General features: G+C 44.6%; 1 protein-coding gene across 1 annotated transcript in view; it reads right to left on the reverse strand.

Moving 5' to 3' along the window:
* Positions 1–26,319, reverse strand: part of MPC2 (mitochondrial pyruvate carrier 2) — a 41,606-nt gene extending 15,287 nt beyond the window's left edge. The window contains exons 1-4 of the mRNA XM_068269188.1: positions 26,105–26,319; positions 6,507–6,547; positions 4,270–4,354; positions 1,941–2,052 (exon numbers count right to left, since the gene is read on the reverse strand). Of these exons, the coding sequence (XP_068125289.1) occupies positions 1,941–2,052; positions 4,270–4,354; positions 6,507–6,547; positions 26,105–26,204 (338 nt within the window). The 5' untranslated portion in view covers positions 26,205–26,319. The remainder of the gene's footprint in view (positions 1–1,940; positions 2,053–4,269; positions 4,355–6,506; positions 6,548–26,104) is intronic.
* Positions 26,320–26,926: the final 607 nt, after the last annotated feature.

Consider the following 26,926-nt stretch of genomic DNA (forward strand, 5'->3'; position numbering starts at 1 on the left):
CTGTGTGAAAAAGAAATTGTCCCCTGAACCTAATAACTGGTTGGGCCACCCTTAGCAGCAATAACTGCAATCAAGCGTTTGCGATAACTTGCGACGAGTCTTTTACAGCGCTCTGGAGGAATTTTGGCCCACTCATCTTTGCAGAATCGTAATTCAGCTTTCTTTGAGGGTTTTCTAGCATGAACCGCCTTTTTAAGGTCATGCCACAAAATCTCAATAGGATTCAGGTCAGGACTTTGACTAGGCCACTCCAAAGTCTTCATTTTGTTTTTCTTCAGCCATTCAGAGGTGGATTTGCTGGTGTGTTTTGGGTCATTGTCCTGCTGCAGCACCCAAGATCGCTTCAGCTTGAGTTGACGAACAGATGGCCGGACAGTCTGCTTCAGGCTTTTTTTGGTAGACAGTAGAATTCATGGTTCCATCTATCACAGCAAGCCTTCCAGGTCCTGAAGCAGCAAAACAACACCAGACCATCACACTACTACCACCATATTTTACTGTTGGTATGATGTTCTTTTCTACGCCAGATGTAACGGGACACGCACCTTCCAAAAAGTTCAACTTTTGTCTCGGTCCACAAGGTATTTTCCCAAAAGTCTTGGCAATCATTGAGATGTTTTTTAGCAAAATTAAGACGAGCCTTAATGTTCTTTTTGCTGCAAAGTGGTTTGCGCCTTGGATATCTGCCATGCAGGCCATTTTTGCCCAGTCTCTTTCTTATGGTGGAGTCGTGAACTCTGACCTTAATTGAGGCAAGTGAGGTCTGCAGTTCTTTAGATGTCCTGGGGGTCTTTTCGTGGCCTCTCGGATGAGTTTTCTCTGCGCTCTTGGGGTAATTTTGGTCGGCCGGCCACTCCTGGGAAGGTTCATCACTGTTCCATGTTTTTGCCATTTGTGGATAATGGCTCTCACTGTGGTTCGCTGGAGTCCCAAAGCTTTAGAAATGGCTCTATAACCTTTACCAGACTGATAGATCTCAATTACTTTTGTTCTCATTTGTTCCTGAATTTCTTTGGATCTTGGCATGATGTCTAGCTTTTGAGGTGCTTTTGGTCTACTTCTCTGTGTCAGATAGCGCCTATTTAGGTGATTTGATTGAAACAGGTGTGGCAGTAATCAGGCCTGGGGGTGACTACAGAAATTGAACTCAGGTGTGATAAACCACAGTGAAGTAATTTTTTTTAACAAGGTGGGCAATCTCTTTCACACAGGGCCATGTAGATTTGGAGTTTTTTTTCTCACTAAATAATAAAAACCATCATTTAACCTGCCTGGCGTTCTATTAAGATCGCCAGGGAGGCTGCGGGAGGGTTTTTTTTTTAATAAAAAAAAAAAAAAAACTATTTCATGCAGCCAACTGAAAGTTAGCTGCATGAAAGCCCACTAGAGGGCGCTCCGGAGGCGTTCTTCCGATCACCTCCGACGGCCAGAAGTAACACGGAAGGCCGCAATGAGCGGCCTTCCGTGTTTCGCTTACCTCGTCGCCATGGCGACGAGCGGAGTGACGTCATGGACGTCAGCCGCCTCCGATCCAGCCCTTAGCGCTGGCCGGAACTTTTTGTTCCGGCTACGCTGGGCTCAGGCGGCTGGGGGGACCCTCTTTCGCCGCTGCATGCGGCGGATCGCCGCACTGCAGCGGCGATCAGGCAGCACACGCGGCTGGCAAAGTGCCAGCTGCGTGTGCTGCTTTTTATTTGAGCCAAATCGGCCCAGCAGGGCCTGAGCGGCAGGCTCCGGCGGTACTGGACGAGATGAGCTCGTCCAGACCGCTCAGCAGGTTAAAACTGCATTTTGTGTTCATGCCACCCAGATGGAAAAATCTGAGGAGAACACTGAGTGCATGTCCCATTAATTAATACATTTATATAAAAAAAAAAAAAAAAAAACAAAAAAAAAAAAACCACACTACTAAAAAGTCAGCAAATGACTAATATACATACCGCCATATTCTGTAAAGCTGAGAACTTCCAGCAGCGCCAACAAAGAAGTTTACTGCAAAGAGGGCCCAGTTCTTAGGAATGATCACAAGGGAATAGCGTGACCATATGAACCCTGTGAGGAGACACCAAGAAAAAAAAAATTGTATATATTTTCATATTTAAATCTTATCTACAATGAAAATAAACGGATGACTATAGGTTTATTTTGTTTGGGTCCTTATCCCAAATAGGACTTTCCTGTAATCCCAGTCTTCTTTTCATTTTAAAAAAGTTAAAAGTCTGTGTTTAAAGGGACCCCGAGCACTCATTAAAAATGAAATTGTGACTTATTTGGGGCTTTCCAGCCCACCATAGGCCACAAGGTCCCCCGGTGTCCTGCTGGCTCCTCTCCCTGTCCCGGCTGGTGGCTCCGTTACGGTACAACTTCGGCCTGAAGTCGTCAGGCCTGCTTCATCGATCCACGTCATCACGCCGGCGTAAGTCCTGAGCCGAGCATGCGCTGTTCTCTAATACTGAACCGCGCATGCACAGGACTCTCATGCCGGGCTGATGATGCGGATCGGCAAAGCGGGAAGCAGGCCTGACGACTTCATGCTGAAGTTGTACAATAACGGAGCCACTAGCCAGGACAGGTAGAGGAGCAGGAGGACGCCAGGAAACCTTGCGGCCTACGGTGGTCTGGAAAGCACCAGGTAAGTCACCGATTCATTTTTAATGAGTGCTCAGGGTCCCTTTTGAGGTTTTTTTGTTGTTTTTTTTCCTTCTTCCCTTTTAGGTTTATTCAGCTCCATACAAACAAATCCTGAACTTTTTAGGCTACCTGTGCTCAGATGCATTTTTATCTGACTCATAGTAGTTGTACAGTTGAGGCCAAAATTATATAATTAGACAGCCCCTTGATTTCTCCATGAAAATGACCATTACCAACAAGTGTGTGTTATTTTTTTAAACCAACTAAATGGATTGAAAAGGGTTAAAAATGCAAGTTTCTCATGGCAGGCTTCAATCATCAGGCTTGAGGTGCCAAATTTTAGCAAAAGTAAACTACTATACACACACATAGGACAAGCTGCATACATAAATGCAGTTATTATACTCATATTTATAGTACTTTGTTTACTGCAGGCTATGAGGTTTGGATACCATTTTGGTAAAAACTAGTTGTCAAGTGGCAATACCATTTCTAAACAACCTAAGTTCAACAAACTGCTGAACAAGATGCAGATCACATCAATGTGCAAAATACACCATTTTCTGTTTATATAGTTACATAGTTACTTGGGTTGAAAAAAGACATATGTCCATCGAGATCAACCAGAGAATGACCCTAAAAATCTATGCATCAGATGGGGCCGGGGCAGATTAAGATCTTACATGCATCCCAGAAAACAGAACACTCAGTAACATGGAAATCTTTTCTACACTCAACATGGCCATACACTTATAGATTTATAGCAGATTCGACCATCAGATAGATTGTCAGGTCGAATCTCACAGTAATCTGATGTGTGCCACACACTAGGAACAGATTTCCAATAGATTTCAGAATGAAATCTATTGAAAAATCAATTGAATTGCATTACTGCATTATATTCGATCCAATGCAACTCTATGGGCCATCAATCTGCTGCCAGCACTCGATCGACCTAGATTTTCCATCCGGACTGTTCAAGCAAATCAATCAAATATGGCCAGAAATCGATCGAAATCGGCTGATCATGCTTCCTGCTGCACTGATTCCCAGCCGATTTGATCAGAGCGGTCGAATCAGCCAATCGATGGTCGATCAATGGCTGAAATTGACGAGGTGTATGGGCCTCTAATGTGTACCCGAGGCATTTAAAAACAAAAAAAGGCTTCCTATCTCTGCCTCATTCCCTCCACTGCCACACTCCGCCCCTCTGAACCTATCCAACAAGATCTTGTCTGATATGTTCCTGTGGCTGCGCTCCCTGCCGTGTATGAACGCAGCTGTGCTTTACCTGCACAGTAGGGCCGCGCAGTAAGCCCAAGCCGCTCATCCACAAGTGCTCTGTGCTATTGCACATGTGCGGACGCACTCTTGCAGGCGCAGTACAGTCACTCTTGTACATGGAGAGGACCACAGCTGAGATCTTTCAGAGGGTCCTGGGCAGAGGCGGCGGTATAGGCAAGTATCTCATCGTTTTCTGCCTCTGGCTCGCTTTAAAGTCCCAGTTCAGCCTGACAATGCATACTATTAGATCATAATTTGAATAAATCTGTATGTTTGCAATGCATAAGGTTTTGTGCATTAAAAAAAATAAATAACAATAAAAGATACATTTCACACTATCCATAAAACACTGACCAGTAGCCATTAAAACTCCAGACTGGGCACCACTCAGCTTGTCTGCTGGTCTTGTCATGTCTGCTAATCCTGCACACACAAGACCCTTGTGGGTCAGATAGAGGAAAAATAGTTACTATAAATCCATCATAACACATCTGAAAGGTACATAAAAGACTGAAAATAAAAACAGTTGCAAATAGGTCCCATCCAGCTATCAGTCTGGTTTACACTGAATCAGTTGCTTTCAGCTATAACGCAACAACCAATGAGATGGAATTTTCCATGCTTTCCTATGCGTCTGTTTACATCTATGTTATAACACATGGGTGTCAACTGATCCATACGGAAAGATGGAACATTACTTCTTACCGGTTGTTGATTCCCTTACCTTGGTTCCCACTTGAGCAGAAAACATACCCGTTAGGTTTTCTGCAGCGCTGCGCAACTCAGGTAGTGGATCCAATTGTTAAAAATAGGGTCCACTTCCACTTGTAATTAATAATTGATCTGTTTGCCATGATGCAAAGTCCTGACCTGCTCATTTTTCCAAGGGGGGGGCGGAATGCATTGCCTATAGCCACCTGTGGTACAAAACGCATCTAGCCTGTATGTAAAAATGCATTCAGAATGTGGAGCAGACGCTAGGTCTGCTCCACTCACTGCTGATCGTACCATCAGCCTTAGTGTGGCCAGGTTGAAGTCAAACAGCCTTATTCAGATATGTCCCTGTTTTCACTAGATTATTCTCTGAAAGCTGCTGTGCAAATAGTTCTATGTTTTGGACCGACTGCAACTACTATTGCCATAGTTTCTGAATAAGCAGGCTAACAGAATGCATTATAGGCATGTATACTATTGTTCTATTGTGAGTGCAGAATGCATTATTCCATTGTGACTAGTGTACTTATCCCCCCTCCCCCCCCCCCCCATGCATGGCTGTGTCTACACTATGAGCAATGTACTCCTCTTCATTGCTGATCCAGGGCAATAGCCACATACTGACTCCACAGTGGTGGACAGGGCACATTTGGCATGCAGCCAGTGGTGTAGCTAAGGCGCTTTGGGCCCCAGTGCAAATTTTACATTGTCGCCCCCCCCCCCCCCCCCCATACATAACTGATACGGAGCCAAGAACAGCCCCAATATGAGAAGTGCAAGAAGGGGATGGGGGACAGTTTGTTATTGATTGCCACTATTAAAAACATCTATATAAGTGATCATTATCAGCACAGGACCAATAAAGAGCTAATGCTGCCATTTGGCCCCTCTGTGACCACAACCTCTGCATCCCCTATTGCCACGCCACTGTATGCAGTAGCTGAAGAAATGAGCCATGTGCATTGGGATGCAGGGAACGTAGCTGTAAACTACCGCTCCACCATGATCTACTGCAGATACAATGCACTGACTGACATCTAGGGCAGAAAACTATGGGTGAAGAAACCTCACCACATTTCCAGCCACCTAAGTTCCTAAAGTACAGTTTAAGGCTAGGTTCACATTAAGCACGCATCCGCTCCTGCCCTGCGTTCCATGAAGCAGAAGGATCGTGCAGGTCGGGAACATCCGCTCTGATGAGCGGAACGGAGCAATGTGAACTTTCCCATTGGGAAGGCATTGCTTCCACTGCTGCGTTCGGCTCATCGGAGTGGAACGTAAGCTATTTTAGACTCAATGTGAACCAAGCCTAACTGCTGCCATTGCATTTTACTGGATAGCTGATGTATTTATTATAATTATCCAGGGTTAACGTCTCAGCTCCCTCTGCTTCTACTATGTGTACAGTCAGTTTCACCACTGCCAGGAATATATACAAAGGCCTGGTGCACACCAGAGGAGTTTTTCTGAGCGTTTTGAGTTTTTAAATCTGCTGCTAATGTTATCCTATGTGTCTGTGCACACTGGAGCAATGAGGTTTTGTAAAAAACCCGATTACATTGCATTACATTGGGAAGAGCTTTTGAAACCACTAAAAGCTCTTCCCAATGTAATTCTATGGGATTTTTTTACAAAACCTCATTGCTCCAGTGTGCACAGACACATAGGATAACATTAGCAGCAGATTTAAAAACTCAAAACGCTCAGAAAAACTCCTCTGGTGTGCACCAGGCCTAATTGCAGCTCAGAAAGGAATGTAAACAAAAAAAGATAGTTATATGGCAGGAATCTTTCCACTAAAGAAGAAAGTGCTGTGTTTCACTATTTGAATGCTGTTATGCTAACAATAATAATCTATGCAGCAATACTATACTTACCCATTTCATTATTGGGGCCCAGAAAAACACAGTCTTGGGACCTAGATGGAATACAAATAGTTACAAGTTAAAAAAAAAATGCTAACAGGACAAAAATAAGCCTTACAAAATGTATTTATTCACAGTTCCTTTATAATCTTATGTTGCAGGCTACAGTAGGCACAAGTACATCTGTAAAACCACCAATTTTGTTTGGAACTGAAAATGTGAAGTCCAAGTACAGAGACAGGTTAAAAACTATAGAAATGATGTTCTTCTATAACACCTCAGCAGTGGCACAGGTTGATAGCATCCATGCCACGCCGCATTGAGGCAGTAATTGATGCAAAAGGGGCCCAAACCAAGTACTGAGTACATATTATATTTTTCAAAGGTCCAACATTTTTCAAAATAAAATTATTGTTTCATTGATCTTATGTAATATTCCAATTTTCTGAGATTTTGATGTTGGGGTTTTCTTAAGCTGTAAGCCATAATCATAAAATAGATAACAATAAAGGCTTGACATATCTTGCTTTGCATGTAATGAGTCTATTTTATATATTTTCACTTTTTTAAGTTGAATTACTGAAATAAATGAACGTTTGCACTATATTCTAGTTTTTCAAACTTTGCCTGTATGTGCATTACACAAATTCCTAATGAATGAATGATTTATAAAAGTTTAAAAGGAGAACTTTTTTTGCCAAATTAAAAAGTGAAAGTAGCACCGAATTATAGATTCCTTTCTCCTCCTCTCTCGCACACATGCAGGTCAGTGATGGTGAAGTCATAGGAGAACCACTGTTGCATTGAGAGTTTCCATAAGCAGTACAACTGCAACGAGTTTGCCATTAAAAGCCATTCAGCAGTGAGGCGTTGCTTTAGCTGAAGTAGCAATCACTTACCTCCCTGCATGTCCATGTGACTGAGGCAGGGGTTACACTTGTTGAAACCACAGGCGTTTTGTTGCAATGCAAAATTGCAGACGAATATGCAAGTAATGCTTTCTTATGGAGCCAATGTGTTTTCAGGAGCCATCTGCAGTTCGTTATAACCTGTAGAAGGGCACCTTAACTGAGAAGGATATGGATTTTTCCTTTTTAAAATAATACTAGTTGCCCGACTCTCCTGATTATCCTGTGCCTCGAATACTTTCAGCCACAGCCCCTGAACAAACATGCAGATCAAGTGCTCTGACTGAAGTAGCTGCATGCTTGTTTCAGGTGTGATTCAGCCACTACTGCAGCCAAAGAAACCAGCAGGACTGCCAGGCAACTGGTATTGTTTTTAAAGTAAACATCCATATCCCTCTCAGTTTAGGTTCCTTTTAAGAACGAAAACTACAACCTGCACTAGTTTTCCACGTGCACACAAATTCCTCATTGGAATCCACCAGCTACTGTAAAAAAAACAGAAGAGCTCAATTACAGTAATTTTGCACATATTGTGCGGCAAAAGCTTGCAAGGAATCAAATGTGATCCCAGGAGATCTGCTTAGACAAACTGAGTGAGCAGACAGGAGAGGACGAGGAGCAGGTATTCTACTGTATTTTTCAAAAACATATGCATTGCTAAATTAAAATATTCAAACACCCCTATCTGGAGCTTTAAATGAAACAAAGGCATGCATTCAGAGCAATTGATTAAGATCCAGGAACCCAAAAGTTCAGTCACGCAGCTCTGCTGGCCAATTTCCATCTCTGACACAAAAAGGAGCCGTATCAAACCCATCTACAGGGTGGGCCATTTATATGGACACTCCATTTTATGTGAATGGTGAAGTTGAACAAAACCACCGCTATTGGTCTGACATTAACCCACATTGGATAGAACCCCCCCCCCAAGACTGTTGGAACAAAAAGAAAAAATCATGGTATGGTGTGGTATATGGGGTGTATCCATAGATAAGGTGTATCCATATAAATGGTCCACCCTGTACTTTTATTTATTAAATGAACTCATCTGTGGTCAAATAACAACTAACATTTGTAAAGCGCTTTTCTTCCGTAAGACTCAAAGCGCATAAGCATGGCTCAGACCATCGTGGTACAGAGGAAGAATTTTATAAGTCTGGAAATGCCAGGCTAAACAGGTGGCTTTTCAGTCTGGATTTGAATAGCTCCAGGGATGGTACTGTCTTTACTCGGTGTGGCAGGGAGTTCCAAAGAGTACGGGCAGCATGACAGAAGGCTCTGTCTCCAGATTTTTTGAGGTGCACTCTGGGAGTGACCAAGTTTATAGAACTTGCTGATCTGAGGTTGTGAGAGGTGTGGTGCAGCTTCAGCAAGTCCTTCATGTATCCAGGGCCCAGATTGTGCAGGGATTTGAATGTCAGCAGTCCAATCTTGAAGAGTATTCTCGATTCTACTGGTAGCCAGTGCAGTGAGCGAAGGATCGGTGTAATGTGACAGTGGCGAGGCAATCTGGCAGCAGCATTCTGCAATAATTGCAGGCAAGCATCAAATGCACAAATATCTCAGATACTTGTGTAATTACTGGAACATTTAGCATCATGAACTGGTACACAGTTAAAGGGGTTCTTCCGCGAATGAGGAAAAAAAATCAAAATGGTTTATGCATGTTCTATTAAAAATCCTTCTAAAATAGTGTAAAAAATGTTTCAAAAAAATGAATTATTTCACCAATACAACATGTAATGTATACAGTGACGGCTGACGGGACTGTGAGGCTAATCCATTTGTTAGGGGTGTTTTTTTTGTTACTTTCACTTCATAAGCTGCTCCCTACCTAGTTTTCATTGCTGTAATGCAGGGCTATGATGAAGTGCTGTGCAATGGCAGTTACAGCTATTAAAATAACGGCTGTGCTGCTCTGTAGTTTCTGCTTGTACTTCCTCACAGAGCTGACCCCCCTCCCCCCGCCTCTCCCTGTAGGCAGAGGTCGGGCAGCTCTTCGGAGCAAATCACGTGTTTACCTCGTTGCCGGGCAACCAGACTTCAGCGTCTGTGCAGAGGACTTCCTATCCATTGCACGGCAAGTTAGCTGCCTGAGCTACAGTTCAGTACAGTACAGTACAGAGAGGGGGGGGAGGGGGGTCAGCTCTGTAAGGAAGTACAAGCAGAAACTACAGAGCAGCACAGCCGTTATTCAGCTGTAACTGCCATTGCACAGCACTTCATCATAGCCCTGCATTACAGCAATGAAAACTAGGTAGGGAGCAGCTTGTGAAATGACAGTAACAAAAAAACCACCCCTAACAAATGGATTAGCCTCACAGTCACCTCAGCCGTCACTGTATACATTACATGTTGTATTGGTGAAACCATTCATTTTTTAAAAAAAACTTTTCACACTATTTTAGAAGGATTTTTAATAGATTATGCATAAACCATTTTGATTTTTTTTCCTCATTCGCGGAAGAACCCCTTTAAGTCCCTTAACCACCCTGGCGTTCTGATTAAATCGCCAGGGTGGCTGCGGGAGGGTTTTTTTTAAATTAAAAAAAAACTATTTCATGCAGCCAACTGAAAGTTGGCTGCATGAAAGCCCACTAGAGGGCGCTCCGGAGGCGATCTTCCGATCGCCTCCGGCGGCAAGGAATAACACGGAAGGCCGCAATGAGCGGCCCTCCGTGTTTCGCTTCCCTCGTCGCCATGGCGACGAGCGGAGTGACGTCATGGACGTCAGCCGACGTCCTGACGTCAGCCGCCTCCGATCCAGCCCTTAGCGCTGGCCGGAACTGTTTGTTCCGGCTACGCTGGGCTCGGGCGGCTGGGGGGACCCTCTTTCGCCGCTGCACGCGGCGGATCGCCGCGCTGCAGCGGCGATCAGGCAGCACACGCGGCTGGCAAAGTGCCGGCTGCGTGTGCTGCTTTTTATTTGGTGGAAATCGGCCCAGCAGGGCCTGAGCGGCAGCCTCTGGCGGTGTTGGACGAGCTGAGCTCGTCCAGACCGCTCAGCAGGTTAAAGAGACTCTGTAACAAAAATTGCATCCTGTTTTTTATCATCATACAAGTTCCAAAAGCTATTCTAATGTGTTCTGGCTTACTGCAGCACTTTGTACTATCACAGTCTCTGTAATAAATCAATGTATCTTTCCCTTGTCAGACTTGTCAGCCTGTGTCTGGAAGGCTGCCAAGTTCTTCAGTGTTGTGGTTCTGCTATGCACTCCCCCCTCAGGGGGGAAAGAAACACACAAATGATCTCTTGAGATTCAAAAGGAAGGCTGTATACAGCCTGCTTATGTATGGATGTATTTTCTATGTGTGGACATACTGTACATCAACCTACTTCCTGTTTTGGTGGCCATTTTGTTTGTTTGTTTATAAACAAACTTTTTAAAACTGTTCTTAACCACTTTTAATGCGGCGGGGAGCGGCGAAATTGTGACAGAGGGTAATAGGAGATGTCCCCTAACGCACTGGTATGTATACTTTTGTGCGATTTTAACAATACAGATTCTCTTTAAGCCTCATCTACACGCGTAGATGAGGCTCCGATCTGGCGGCTCGATTAGCCGCCGGATCGCCTCTTCCGCATCCCCGCGCGTGCGTCGGATTCGATTTCCCGTTGGCGACGCTTATCTTCCGCTCGATTCCCTGCCATTGTCCCCTCGCGGGGAACGAGCAGGGAATCGGCAGTGGGGAGATCCGTCCTGTGGTATCTTATCAATCGAGCCGCATTAGCGATTGATAAGGAACATCGGAGCATCATCTACGCGTGTAGATGAGGCTTTATGCTTACTGCAATAAAAGTTTGTCACAGCTTTATTAAAGCAAACTTTGTATGGCAACCTTTTACTGCATATGGAACATACAATCCATTGTTTTCATCCAGACTACAACTGCTAACCTGACGCACGAGCGCGCACACACACACACACACACACACACAGTTAATGTATCTTCTGGCCACAGCACCAGCAGGCAAATGTATCACATCTTAGTTAATATAATGAAATTAAGCCGGCTGCAATGCAACAGATGAAGCCGCCGGCTTTTGCTCTGCCTCTCTCTCCTTCCCCCGCCTCTCTCTCTCTCCTTCTCTTATGGCCAGCCGGGGGGGGGGGGGGGGGGGGGGGGGAACACGCGTGTCCCCCAGGACCAGTTCGTCGCGGCAGGAGAGCAGAGCGGGGAGGCTGCAGACATTGCTTCTGCCAGCACCCGCTCTGCAAGAACGGCAGGATTCCCTGCCGCGACTAACGACTCTGGGGAGACACGCGTGTCCTGATAGTGCAGGAACATTAACACATACATTTTTTACGCATTACTGGTTCAATGCGTAAAAATGTATGAATTGAACCAGTAACGCGTAAAATGTATGTGTTAATGTTCCTGCACTAGCGGGAATGCATAAAAATGTACGCAATGCGGCTCGCCGACCTCCGAGGTCGGCAAGCTGCCAGTGGGGGACTGGAGCAGCAGTGAGTGACTACGAGGGCACAGGATGGCTGCATGGGGCTGGCAGAAGCCCCAGGTAAGTGAAACTCATTTTTTTATTATGCTTGGACATTTCCCTTTAAAATTTGGTTTGGGTGACTACGAATTAACCTCCCTGCCGTTATAAAAATTTGCTGCGCACGGCAGGGAGGGTGTTGTTTTTTTTTTTTTTTTTAGCATGTAGCTGAACGGGATTTCCATGAGGGCTTCCCCCGTCACCATGGCGACTGGGCGCGATGACGATGACGTCGAGTCGTCAGAGGGAGTCCCGAACCACCCCTCGACGCTGCCTGGCACTGATTGGCCTGGCAGCGCACGGGTCTCGGGGGGGCACCCTCTGATGCGGCGGGTTGCGGCGAATCAGCGCGGAGCGGCGGCGATCGTAAGTTACACGCAGCTAGCAAAGTGCTAGCTGCGTGTAACAAAAAAAAAAAAAATTATGCAAATCGGCCCAGCAGGGCCTGAGGAATCCTCCGTGGCAGGTTACCCCGAGCTGAGCTCGGGATAACCGGCAAGGAGGTTAAAGGGTACCTGAGACGGATGAGAAGAATTTTTTTTTATACATACCTGGGGCTTCCTCCAGCACCCTTCAGGCTAATCAGACCCTCGCTGTCCTCTTCCTCCACCTGTATAAAACTTTAATTTCATCTGTCTCAGGTTTACTTTGTTACACAGTAGTACTATACTCCAGTGTTCTCCTCAGAATTTTTTTCTAGCCGGGTGGCATGAAATAGTAGCCGGGTGGCAGGAAAAAGCAGCCGGGTGGGGCGAGATGAAAATGCAGGGCAACTCTGCTTACAGCATAGGAGGTGGTGAGGAGATGAGCCGATGACAGCCGGGTGGTCACCAAATCTAGCCGGGTGGAGCACCCGGCTAAAAGAGCCTGGGGAGAACACTGTACTCTACATATGCACTCTCCACAGAGCTGCAGGGAATCCACTGAGAATGTTGTACACATTGAACAGAGAGGCGTTGTCTATCACCCATAAACCTGGTTCAGATTGTACATGAAGAATGTGTAATAGAGGAAGAATCCCCTCATTTTCCTGCAGAGTACCTGCACATCACTCTTACATGTACCCACAGTCACATTGCCTAGGGCCTGTTAGATGTTCTTTGTTCCTGTCTGTACCTTCTACAAGTACTCTTACCAAGGACTAGTTTTAGGCTATGACTAAAAGTATTAGAGGCAGAAGATCAGCCAAATAGCCAGCAACTGGTACTGTTTAAAAGGGAATAAATATGGCAGCCTCCATATCCCTCTCACTTCAGTCGTCTTTTAAAATTCCTAAGTGTTGGCAGTTAAGAGATGCATTTTAGGTTACATACCATCAATCAACAAGATTGTAATATGCAAATTAGAGGAGTCAGAGTCAAGGAGTTGGAGTAATACTAAACTGAAGAGTCTGAGTCGGTGGATTTTTGTACTGACTCCACAGCCCTGACTATACGTAGTCTGTGGCAGACAGCTTCCGTCGTGTCTTCACCCTTTCTATTGTCACATGTGTACAACTGTCACGAACTCGAATTGTCGCTGCCATAAATATGCCGTTTGTCTGTCGTTGCTTCACAACGACAAACGTATGCCGTGTGTATGGGCCTTATCAATCAACAGATAGCAGTAAAGCACCAGAATAAATCCAATAGACCTAATAAAAGGTGTGGCCTCAAATATTAAATCACCACCCTTTATTCCTAAATAAATCAACTCCAAGCAGCACCTGCAGCCTCACATATGAGATGCACAGTTATTGCAGAGAATCCTGTGGGACACAACACATCTAATACACCCTACTTATATATTCGGAAGTGCTGTACTTGTGCCATCTGCCCATTACGTTTACACATGCCCTTTATTGCAGAGGCAGGTGTGAAGCCTCTCAAGAAAACCACAGCCATTGCCATTATGCTGTAAATCAGCAGATACAAAGGAACTCTGCTTCCTCTAACAGATAGCAGGAAAGCACCAGAGTAAATACAATACACCGAGGTCCCGGGCCAACATGCTTCAGACTGCTGGGGGGGGGCTGGGGTATACATAAAATTATGTAGAAGTCTTTGTGGGTCAGACAGTGAAGCATACCCAGGTGACAACCTGCAGTCCAATTGGACAGCAGTGTCACCTGATGTGGAATTTGATTGGAAACCAGCAAATTACTGCTTTCTGGCTTCCATGTGGATGGGTGGTGCCAGCACTGGTATTCTATATGTGGCCCACCAATATTTAAAGATGTAGCTCACCGCATCTATAAGTAATACATTTTGTAAGTGGGGGGGCCGGTAAAAAAAGCTTCAGGGGGCCGCATTCGGCCCGCAGGGCTTAGTTTAAGGAACACTGCAATAGACCCAATAAACATGGGAGATAAAAAACAGAGCAAAAAACAAAGACAATAAGTTAAAGATACTAAACAGAAAAAAAAAAAGTCAGTAATAAAATTAAAGCACCATCCAACATGCTACACAGAAGGGAAAATAAATAAATAAATAAATGTTACCCAAACATACATCAAGTTCATTTTATAACCAGGGAACTTTCTGACTGATACCTCCCACATTTGATTTTTTTCTATGTGAACCTGTGTCAGTGCTGCAGAACCTGATTCAGATGTCCAGTGTCCTTTTTTATGCTGGGAACACACAATGCAATTTCCTGTCCTATTGACGGGAATCGGGTCATTATTTCCGCCATGTCTGATCAAGAAAGATCGATTTAGCGTAGTTATCTGAAAATCAATCCCTTAATTGATCGGGAGCAATTTGGACATGTACACAAGGTATAACTTCCTGTCCAATCACACGCCGATTTAGATGGGAAATTGCATCGTGTGTTCCCAGCATTAGTCCATTACAAACTTTGGGTAAGTTGGCCCCCAACTGAAGAGTTGCCCACTTTGAAACTCTTCCTGGTATCTCATATTTTCTTAATTTTCATTCTTTGACCTTTTGTATAGAATTTTCTTTTGAATCCTGGCAATCAAAGCTCTCTCTCGCTTTCTCACCATCTAATACTTTTCATAGCTCCCTTTTGGGCCTTGTGGTATGATTTTTTTCTTACTTTTAGGGCAGGCCTTCTCAACTAGGTTTCTCTGGAACCCAGGGTTCCTTGAGCACTCTGCAGGGGTTCCTTGGCATTTTCCCCCATCGTGGTACTGGAAAACCACTAAATTGGGGGTCTGAATAATAATGAGCACATTAATAAAAAGCACTAGGAGACAGTATAAGTGGCAGTGTAATAGGGAGTAGTGAAATAAACAGCCTCATCTATTTCTAAAGTCATGCCTCCTGCTAAATCAATGCAGGGGTTCCCTCAAGTTGAAAAATTGTTTGCAGGGATTCCTTGAGATCCAAAAGTTATTTTTCAGTCACCTTCAGGGAAAAAAAGGCTGAGAAAGGCTGTTTTAGGGTCTAACAGCACATGAAAAAATTGTATCACTTTTACACCCCAAAATCAGGAAGGAATCATACCGCCAGGGAGGTAAATCAAACACTACTGCAGCCAAATAGATCAGTAGGGCTGCCAGGAAAATGGTATTGTATTGGAAATAAATATGGCAGCCTCCATCAGGGCTGTGGAGTCGGAGTAGGAGCAATTTTGGGCACCCAGAGTCGTTGATTTCATAAACTGAGGAGTCGGAGTCGGATGATTTTTGTACAAAATCTACAGCCCTGTTAAGTATTAGACTAAGGAGTCGAAGTCGGAGCAATTTTGGGTACCCAAAGTTGGAGTCAGAGTTTCATAAACTGAGGAGTCGGAGTTCGAGTCGGAAGATTTTTGTACCGACTCCACAGCCCTGGCCTCCATATTCTTCTCACTACAGTTGTCCTTTAAGCTCTCAGATCTTTTGAAGGCGAATTCCTTATTTAGGCTGAATTCACACTGTACCGGATGAAAAACTGTTCCTGTAGAAACTGATCAGTTTTCTTACATTGTGCACCAGTTTTACCAGCACAGTACCTGGAAATGCATGCCTGCAGCCATCCATTTGGGTACTTAGAGAGGCAGCAGTATAAGGGAGACACTGCATAATAGCGAGGGCAAAAATGGTACATTATTATAAAGGCAAGCGGTACTATTTTCCTGCCAGTGTGTCAGCTTGTGTCATAAGGAGAGGTAAGCACCAGGTAATGAGGTAGCACTTCCTATGTCTTTGTACGTACCCTTGCTGTGCTACTGAGCCCCTAGCCACCCAGGCTCTCCAGGACTGAAGCACTTCTATAGAAGTTCCTGGAACAGGAAACATCCATACTGCCTGACACTTGACATTTCGTTCAATTTATAGAGGCTGTTAAATGTTTCTGTGAGGGGTCGGATCTCGAAGTGTACCTGTCCTGGAGGATTACTAGAAAAAAGGAGCCCAACACCTTGGCATAAATTAGCGAGGTAATATTTTTTTTCCCCCTTGCTAACCTTCAAGAGTGCAACTGTTCAAAATATTCTCACCTCTTTTTCAGAAATATTTTGAATGCTAGCTTTATGGCAGGTTCATCCTTGTACGGTTTTGCACCACACAACAAAAAAAGTGTGTGTGTGTGTGGTGTGGTGTGGTGTGGTGTGGTGTGTGTCACTGCAAGGGCTTGGGAGGCAACTTACGGGCCACCCAAAAGTGATCCCATAACTTCCTGGCAAAACGATGCAGCAATATAAATTTAGCAAGAACCGATGTTCCTCTGGGAGAACTTCTTTAAAATAAATCTAGACTACCCATCGTAGATTTGTTAGAGGACAACTGAAGTGAGAGGGATATGGAGGCTTTTAGGCCACGTTTATTGGTGAGTCATAACGGGCACATTGTAATGCGTCTTTCTACACTGCAATGTGCCGCCTATATGAAAGCGTGGCCAGTAAATTGCGGTATAATGGCGTGCAGCATCCCAGCGCGCTACATGTTGTGCATAACTGCAAAACACGCGCAGTAACAGTGAGGCATACTCTTCATTGACTGCATGCAACTTGCAGACAGTGTGGTGTGACTTTTCCGCTCCATTGCAGTGTCCTGCAGGAAACAACGCACACTGTGAACTTATGCTACGTACACACTTGCGATAACTATCGTTTGCAAGGAACGATAGTTACCAGACGAACGATATTGGAAAGATTGGAATGCAATGATGGGATGCAGCGATCATCATACACATCTTAACGATCGTTCTCGCAGAAAAGAACGATCAGAAGGAAATGTTGCGTACATATTTATATAATATTAAAAAAAAAAAAAAAAAAAAAACTATAACATGGAGTTACAATAGATACAAATAAATGATTGTTAGCTTGAAAACAAAGTTTAATTGAAATGAGCAATGTAATAATCTTTACAAGACAAATAACATTTATATTGCGCTTTTCTCCTTGCGGACTCAAAGCGCCAGAGCAGAGCAGCAGCCACTAGGGCGCGCTCTATTGGCAGTAGCAGTGTAAGGGAGACTTGCCAAAGGTCTCCTGCTGAATAGGTGCAGGCTTACTGAACAGGCAGAGCCGAGATTCGAACCCTGGTCTCCTGTGTCAGAGGCAGAGCCCTTAACCATTACACCATCAGCCAACTGCTCTTACTGCTTTACGGCCGCGCTACAAAGGAAGTACTGAAGCTGGGCGGAATTCAACGCAGGCGCAATGGCCCTTGGAACGATCGTTCTCGGCCGATGTCTGTACACACTATAGTTTTGTAACGATTGTCGGTAGATTCGATCTGTCAGGTTGGATATTTCCATCTTCCCGATGTCGTTCGTGTTAATGATCATTGGGTAACGTTTTTTTCCCCCAATTGTCGGCGGAACGATCGTTAATTAGCTGTTTAAAACGACCATAGTCGCCAGTGTGTACGCAGCATTAGTCATAGAAAATGAACAAGAATGCAGGTCAGTTGTGTCTGACTAGATTAGCCACCTGCTTGATTTAGGTGTGCGATTTAGACACTACTAATGACTGAAAGATCAGCAGGACAGCCAGGCAACTGGTATTGTTTAAAAGGAATAGTATAGCCTCTATATCCCTCTCACTTCAGGTGTCTTAATAAATCTCACTGCAGATATACACACAATTGTAAATTCATTATCCTGCCTGCAGACCCATTAGGCCTAGGTGTGGTTTGCACATTTTGCATCCAAAATCAAAAAGTTTAAGGAAAAAAAAAAAAATCCATCTAGTGCAGGTTTCCTGTGTGACTAATGTTGTTCTCTCTCCTTAGTAAACTAGCCAAAAAAAGTTTTCCCTTTAGGCACTGTCACAGATTAAGCCTTGCACTTTTCTGTTCAACTATTTTCTGTTCACTTGGAAAACAAATACTTTACATTCTGGCTCTGGAGGGTGTGTATGTAAAGTGTCAGGTATGCAAAGATCTGATTAAATGTGTCATGTATACCATTATTGATTACTATTCAAACAGGTTTATCACATTGTGTATCTGCTAACAATTTTTTACAAAACCGATCTTAGACCCAATACATATTTTCTAGGCAACACACTACACCTAGATTTTCTTTTAATAGATTTCATATTTGAATATATTATGCCAGACCGTGTAGCCTGCGGAACACCATCTGCCCGGACATCCTACTCGACAACCTTGGGAAACGCGGACTAGACTCCACTCTGTGTGCACGGGTAAAGGACTTCCTAGCAAACAGGACGCAGAGTCAAGCTCGGAAATTAGGCATCCTACGAGAAAACCAACATAGGTGTTCTGCAAGGGTGTGCTTTGTCCCTCTTTATCCCTCTTGGGACTACCCTCTATGGAGTGACAGCACGGGGGCTTGGCCATCAGCCTGTCACTGGCAGTGAGCCTTTCACACCAGTTTTCATCCATGGTCTCTATTAGCACTGGCATATTCATATTAACATGTGCAATCTGCAGCAGTCATGTAAGAACATGTGGAGCTATGTATTGACTGCTAACAGCATATGGTGATCAATTTGGACAGATATCCCAGGATTGGTACAGTATGATATTTGTTGCTGAACCCGTCAAGCTGTAGTATTGCATAGATCCTAGGCTGAACTTAGGCTGTCTGATCAATTACATGTATGTGCTTTGCTTTTGCTGCACCTATTGAGCTACACTGATTCATGGATCCTAGCTGAACTTTTGCAATCTGCCCAATTGCATACATGTGCTTTAGGGCCCGTTTCCACTAGTGTGGTTTCTTTGCGGAAACCGCATAAACTAATTTGCATGCGGATGCAAAGTCGTACGCGTTTGTATGCAAATTTTAACGCAAAAACGCGTTAAAATCTGCATCTGTTTGGAAGTATGCGATTTTAACCATGTCAGTGCCTGTGTGCTTTTACATTGATTTTACACAAAAACGTATGCGAATTCACATGGAAAAATTGCAGAGCGAAAACGCATGCAAATTTTCTATTAATGCGTGTGTGAATTCTGATGGCTCTGCAGATTTTTTTTTATTTTTTTTTTGCACAGTCCACTGCACAGATTTCCTGACAAGTGGAAAAAGACCCATTGACTATTATTGGCTATGCGAATCTGCATGCAGATTCGCTCTAGTGGAAACGGGCCCTTAATCTTGCTCTGCTACATGCTGCTGGATATAGATTATCGATCTATCCCTTGGCCTGCTCATTGCCATCATCTTGTCTGCAAGATGACAACAACTGCTTGAGCGAACTGATGATCCTATACACAGTTTATAGTGTGAACTTATCACTTGGAATTCCAATTTAATATGCAATGCATTGCTTCCCTGATTGTTAGTTGTCATGTGTATTGCTGCATACACACTTGAGATAAAAGTCTCTGGAAAAGGCAAGATCACAGACCAATTTTACCCCCTTCCATGTAGTATGAGAGCCATACTCTACACAGTCTATTCTATGGAGCTGCACTCCCCATCAGATAAAATCTTTGCAAGATGCTGCACACAAAGATGCCCGTACACACTCAAAAGATCATTATCTGCAAAAGATCTCTTCCTGCAATAGATCCATTCCTGCAAAATGCATTCATAGTCTATGAGATCTGCAGATCATCATACACACCTTGTTTAACAGGCAATCATCTGCAGATCAGATCCACCAGGATGGATTTTCAGATCTGCAGATGATTGCCAGATATGCAGATGAAGTCTGTTAAACAAGGTGTGTATGAGGATACAATGACTGGGCAATTGCAATGGTATAATGCAGGCTCCTGCAGCAAGATGTTTTTTTGTAATAAATCTCCAGTATCCTGAATATTTTGCAAAAGTTTCAGTGCATGTCTGTACACGATTGCAACAATATCCCTGCTACCATGTTAACCTTTCAACAATTCTCTCAGTGGTCTGATATGACTCAGGATTAGACAATAAGGCAGCTCAGACCACGCTACACTGTCCATGGATGAGATAGGTCTGTGTCTACATGTTATAGTAGCATTGCTATTAAGACATATCCGATTCCTGTCCTATGTCAAATATTGAGCTTGCAGCAATTTTGCGTTTCATTACTGCAATGGACCTAATGAGCATGACAGAGCAGGCATGTCAGCACATGTAAAATCTCAAAAAAACTGCGCTGATATCAATGTTGGGTGTAACTTCTTTCGGTGGTGCGTTGCTGTACACACTGTAATCAATAAAGTCTCAAAACAAATGGCTGCGCACGAAGACACCAGCAAAGCTGCGTTCCACACTCCAAGTGGTATACGTCACTCCTCCTACTCAAGGTCAGGCAAGATTACTCCACTTCAGTGAGACACCACCACCACACCCCAAGCAGTGGCCACTCACCGTTTGAAAAGACCCTCAGTTAGATGGGTCTACAGCGCTTGTGGGGTCATCTGGCCGCCCCCTGCCGTTTGAATGGAAGATCACCTCCTCACCACTTTCTGCATCAGTTGCTGGCTCTTTTCACCTCAAAAAGACATATACCAGAGCTCCCATAGCGTAAAATTGTATAAAAGTTTTATTAATAAAAAGATTGCACACTTACAAACATATCCAGGGTATTTTCGTATAGAGTTTTTGTGGGCTCCACCCCAAACGTTGTAGAGGGTATTTAAAACAGACAAGCGCAGGCCGCGCATTCTTCTGAGGAGTCGCCTAGAGCGACGAAACTGGTCAAGTACACGCGGCCTTATCACTATCCGAGGGGAGGAACGTGGACGCAGAGGGGAAGGCGTTAGAAACAGCGCTCTACAGCCAACCCGGTGGCCAACGTTTGGGGTGGAGCCCACAAAAACTCTATACGAAAATACCCTGGATATGTTTGTAAGTGTGCAATCTTTTTATTAATAAAACTTTTATACAATTTTACGCTATGGGAGCTCTGGTATATGTCTTTTTGAGGTGAAAAGAGCCAGCAACTGATGCAGAAAGTGGTGAGGAGGTGATCTTCCATTCAAACGGCAGGGGGCGGCCAGATGACCCCACAAGCGCTGTAGACCCATCTAACTGAGGGTCTTTTCAAACGGTGAGTGGCCACTGCTTGGGGTGTGGTGGTGGTGTCTCACTGAAGTGGAGTAATCTTGCCTGACCTTGAGTAGGAGGAGTGACGTATACCACTTGGAGTGTGGAACGCAGCTTTGCTGGTGTCTTCGTGCGCAGCCATTTGTTTTGAGATGTCAGCACATGTGCTAACAGATCCGATGACTAAAGCCTGGTACACAATTTCAAAAATGATTGGCCAATCACTGACCAATTTTACCACCCTCATGTAATATGAGGGTTCACTTATACAACTGTTGACCCTTACACTACATGGAGGTGGTAAAATGTGTACCAGGTATAAAGAGGACAACTGAAGCAAGAGGGATATGGAGGAAGTCATTGCACTAGTGTAAAAGGATTCCCGCGGTTTTCATTATTTTACAGAGGTCCTTGTACCCCCCAAATTCGCAAATTGCATGCAGGGTAAAAAAAGAGTCCTAATGGCCTTTTTCCACTACCCTGCGTTTTGCAATTTGATTCCGATTGCTAACACATCACAAAATGCAAGGTACATTAAACTAATGGAAACAGCAGAAGTACTGTAATTTCCATTAGTGCAATATGATTTCGTCACGATTTTGGTCCACCTGCTGCGTTTTGGATGCGATTGAGCGCTACTGTACTGAGTATAGTAGCTCAATCGCAATTGCATAGTGGAAATGTAAACGTGATTGCAATTGCCTTCATGATCACATTTCATAGTGGAAAAAGAGCCCTAAAGCTCATTTTAATGGAAACACAGATTTAGCAACCTCCTGTTCCATGCTATCTTGAGAGGGAATAACATAAAAGCTTCATAATGCAATAAAAATATGTTGTCCCTGGCAGCTGGATGGCGCTGAGGTTGAATTCAGGCTTTCACTAATTTGAAACTGGCCCAATCAAGTCCAGTGGTTGCCGATAAATCGTGCCCAGTATGGTCTGTACCTGCGCAGTACGCTCCTGGTGACATCAGCGGGAGCGAGGACACGGCAACGCAGGCGCAGTGGTTTTCAGACTTTAAAGTCTGAAATTGCAGAAAGTGAACCAGAGGCGGGGCCGGAGCATCGGTGAGTAGCTGTGCAGGCACAGGATGTCTGCGGGGGACCATTAGAAGCCCCAGGTAAGTTCAACTCATTTTCCCCCAACCCCCCTACAGTATTCCTTTAAATACAGTATATGTCAACTCCACTACCTACCTAAAGATTTGCTTACATCTGTTCAGTCCCTTCTGTGATGCAGACATATCTAGCTGCATACATTTGAAATCGGCGCTGGTAGACTTGGGCGCAGGATACAGCCGGTATATGGCTGATCCTGCTTCTGCACAAGTCCGGGCCGTGTTAAATTACTCTTACCCCTCCAGGCCGCCATGGATAGTGGGGGAATGATATAATTCGGCTTCCAGCGATTGCTGGAGGCCGAATTATTGTGTTTAAGCAGCCTCGGCGACTTCTTCTGACGGCACCGACGTTACTCACTGAGCACCGCTCAGTTGTGATTCCTGTTATAGTCTATGGTGGCGCCGTTTGCGCCCAAATCTAGCAGCGCTGAAAAGCACTGCTCCGTATCTAGCCAGCCCTGGCACCATTTCACCTGACGTTTCTCCAAAGTACTGCAAACAGACTGGTCAAAACATACTGGCTGTGCGAACACTGATTTGTTCAGCACTGTGGTTTCTTCTGTTAGGCCTCTTTCACATAGGAGGTGGAACACTGCACTCGTCAGGAAACATATCATGCTACCGTGTTTCCCTGAAAATAAGACACTTAAAGCTGAAGGTAAATACACCATTCTCCTCCTCCTTGACCTTTCAGCAGCTTTTGATACAGTAGATCATCCCCTACTCCTCCAATCCATGGGCATTCACGATCTCGCCCTGACCTGGCTTTCATCCTACCTCTCCAACCGCTCCTTCACGACCTCCTTCAATGAGTCCTCGTCCACCCCCAACCACCTCTCGGTGGGAGTCCCCCAAGGCTCGGTCCTTGGCCCCTACTGTTCTCCCTATACACATCCTCCATTGGCAAGGTTATCTCCTCCATGGGTTTTAACTATCATCTGTATGCAGATGACACCCAAATTTATCTCCACACCCCTGACATATCCACCACTACCATGGACAAGGTCTCCTCCTGCCTATCTGCCATCTCCTCCTGGATGTCCGCTAGGTTCCTGAAACTAAATCTAGACAAAACGGAATTTATGATCTTCCCACCCCGGTCATCCCTGGACTTCCCAGATGTGCAGGTCACTGTTAACCACACTACTATTCACCCTACCTCTCAAGCCCGCTGTCTGGGTGTCACCCTGGACTCCGCACTCTCCTTCACTCCCCACATCCAAAACCTCACAAAGTCCTGCAACTTCCACCTTCGTAACATCTGTAAGATTCGCCCTTTCCTGACCCCTGCCACCACCAAACTCCTCATCCATGCCCTCATAATTTCCCGCCTCGACTACTGCAATACCCTTCTGTCTGGACTCCCTAAGACCCGAATAGCCCCACTGCAGTCCATCATGAATGCGGCTGCCAGAATTATCCACTCCTCCCATCGCTCCACCAGGGCGGCTCCCCTCCGTGAATCCCTCCACTGGCTTCCTATCCAGTCCAGAATCAGATTCAAGATATTGTGTCTGACCTACAAATCCATCCACAAAACCTGTCCAACCTACATTTCTGATCTTACTCAGAGATACACACCAAGCTGCTCACTCCGCTCCTCCAATGAACTTCGCCTGACCGTCCCCCGCATCACCCAGTCCCATGCACGCCTCCAAGACTTCTCAAGAGCCGCTCCGACACTATGGAACTCCCTACCTCCACCCATTAGGGCAGCCCCCTCCTTCAACACCTTCAAGAAGGCCCTCAAAACTCACCTTTTCACTCTTGCCTACCACCCCTCACAATTGCTCTAAACCCACAGCCGAACTCTGGTCCCCTACCTTTCGTGTCCCTACCTCTCCCTCTAGATTGTAAGCCTTTGGGCAGGGTCCTCCTCCTTTTGTGTCCTACCTGATCATGCACCTCTATTACTGTGCACCCATGCTATGCATTTGAGTGAACCTAACTTGCCTAACTCCATGCTCCCATCCAGTGACTGACTAAGCATTACCTTGTACTCATACTGTGCTGTGTGATCTGGTTTTCTTGTATTCCTGTGTTGTCATATTGCTGTATGTCACCTCTAAATATTGTCTGTAACCTAAATTAATGTCCAGCGCTGCGTAATATGTTGGCGCTTTATAAATACAACAAATAAATAATAAACTTATATTTTTTTTTCCCGTCAAAAGATGTGCTAGGTCTAATTTCGAGGAGGTCTTATATATTGTTAGGTTAGCAAGATCCCTATTCCCCCCACCACCACTTTACCTCTTGATGACCCCCTCCTCCAAAAAGACGCATCCCCGCTCTCCACCGCCCCATAGACCAGTAACTTAAACCGCAGAAAAGCAGTAAACTGGTGATTCCCCCACCGCTGCTTGCTGGCCCTGTTCTCCTTTGCCTGATGTCATAATTCAATCCGCTGGTAAACTGCAGTGAAGGCAGCTAGTTACACTGTAACAGCGCTTCCGTGAACAGGAAGTAAACAGAGCTGTCACTTCCTGTACACAGAAGCACTGTTACAGAGTAACTAGCTGCCTTCACCAAAGTTTTCCGCTGATCAGCGGTTTGAATTATGACGGCGGGCAATGGAGAACGGGGCCAGAAGGAAATAAAGCAGCGGTGGTGGAATCACCATTTTACCAATGTCCTGCGGCTTCAATTACCAGTGTGTCGGCAAGCAGTGAAGAACGGGGCTGAGTCTCTTACAAGTTACATGTTACAAGGACCACTGTGACAAAAAAAAAAAAAAAAAAAAAAAAAAAAAAAATTGTGAGTTTTCTGTATTGTGCATTTTTAATGCATTTGAGTTTTTCATGCATTTGAATTTTTTCATTATTTTCCCTTATTTACTGAAGTAATACCAATACATTGTAAAAATGCATCAAAAACCATGTAAAACGCACATCTTCTGCCTCTCCCTTGAAATACATTATATGTGTTTTAGAGAAATATGCAGCAAGTTGTGCGTAAAAAAATAAATTAAAAATAAATTTTCACATTTTTAGGCAGCCCATAGACTTTCATTACGGGCAAAAAACGCATGCAGTTTCCGCAAAGCTATCGATTCAGCCTAGCGTGCTCCTAGCCATAAGAAAAAAGAAAGTTTTAAGACAAAAGCAGTTATTATGGGAGGGAATAAAATGCAGTTCAAAATTGTTACATAACTGGAATAACAAACGACTGTAAGCAACAGGCACTCGACATAGAATATATATAACGTCTACTGCAACTTTTTCACATAAACGGAACCATATCTGGCAGAAGTCATTTTAGAACAAAACAAACGTCAACTATGAACCACATCTGCACAATAGCTATGAAATAACAGCACTAATAAAACAGCTATAAACTATGCTGTTACAGGCAAAAGGATTATGCCTTCTCGGCAACCTGTAAAAAGAAATCCGAAGTAACAGGAATGTAAAAGCCAATAAATGCTGCTAAGCTGAACCCAGGAAATAGAGCAAGATGAGGCGCTCACCCCATGCTTATTGGAGAACTGAAGCAAAGGATCAGCATGGCAACCAGGCAATCATAAACACACTGTCGCCTATAGTTTGTTGGGGTTATTTTTTTAGTTCTTAAGACACAGAAATGTGTGCTTCGTATCTATTTTTATTTATTCACGTGCTATTTTTATTTATTCTCTGCTGGCATGAGGACCGTACAGGTCAGTGACAGCAATGTCCTTGGTGGGGAGAGTTTACCTGCAGGATGGTTGTAGAGGGGTCGCAGCTTAGCTGGCAGCATGAGCTCTATCTTATCTAGAGCTCGGTGGTAAGACGCCCGCAGCCCGACTGCCGCCATCTCTGCTTCTACTGCTGATCACTGACAACTGCGGAGAATTGGAGGGCAAGCTGTAGAATAGCAGAGCCAGGCGGAAGCGGCTGCCGTCCTAACAAGGACCTCTACATGGGCGTCTGGAGCAGCGCCTATTCCTATTGGCTGAGGCTGCCGAGTGCTCTGGCCGCGAGTCCCGCCTCTTCCTGTCAGCTGCTGCCTAGAAGCTCTCAAGCCTCTCATACCTCTCGGCACTGTCGGAGTCGGACTCGGCAGTGGCACTAGTTCTCTGTTGTTGTGTGTCACTATGGTTAGATGGGTTAGGCTGGTGCGTAAGCGAGCTGCCTGCAAGTGCGGAGAGTGTTAGTAACTGTGGAATGCTGGGTACAGTTTTCGGGACAAATGCCACAGAGTTACTGGCTACACCTATCTCATTTCCCATGAAGCCATATCAATCCCTGCCATGTACTGATGAGGACCAAAAGTCAAAAACAGGCTGTCTACATGTGGGATTTATGTGGCTGTATAATATTTAAAGCTATAGGCTTGGTATACACCAGCGGTTCTGGATGCTTGCCGGGCTTATAGGGGAGAAAAGAGATAATTTGCATATTCAGTCGTGGTGCATTGTGGGTAACCACAAATGTTCACTTATAGCTGAATTATTGCAAGTTTCCTTCTGTTTTAAGAAGGCAATTTCACCATGTATCTCATAGCTAACTATCCTATCTTTGGCAATTGTATCCCTC

This window comes from Hyperolius riggenbachi, chromosome 2 (genome assembly GCF_040937935.1).
Source record: "Hyperolius riggenbachi isolate aHypRig1 chromosome 2, aHypRig1.pri, whole genome shotgun sequence".
Taxonomy (NCBI): domain Eukaryota; kingdom Metazoa; phylum Chordata; class Amphibia; order Anura; family Hyperoliidae; genus Hyperolius; species Hyperolius riggenbachi.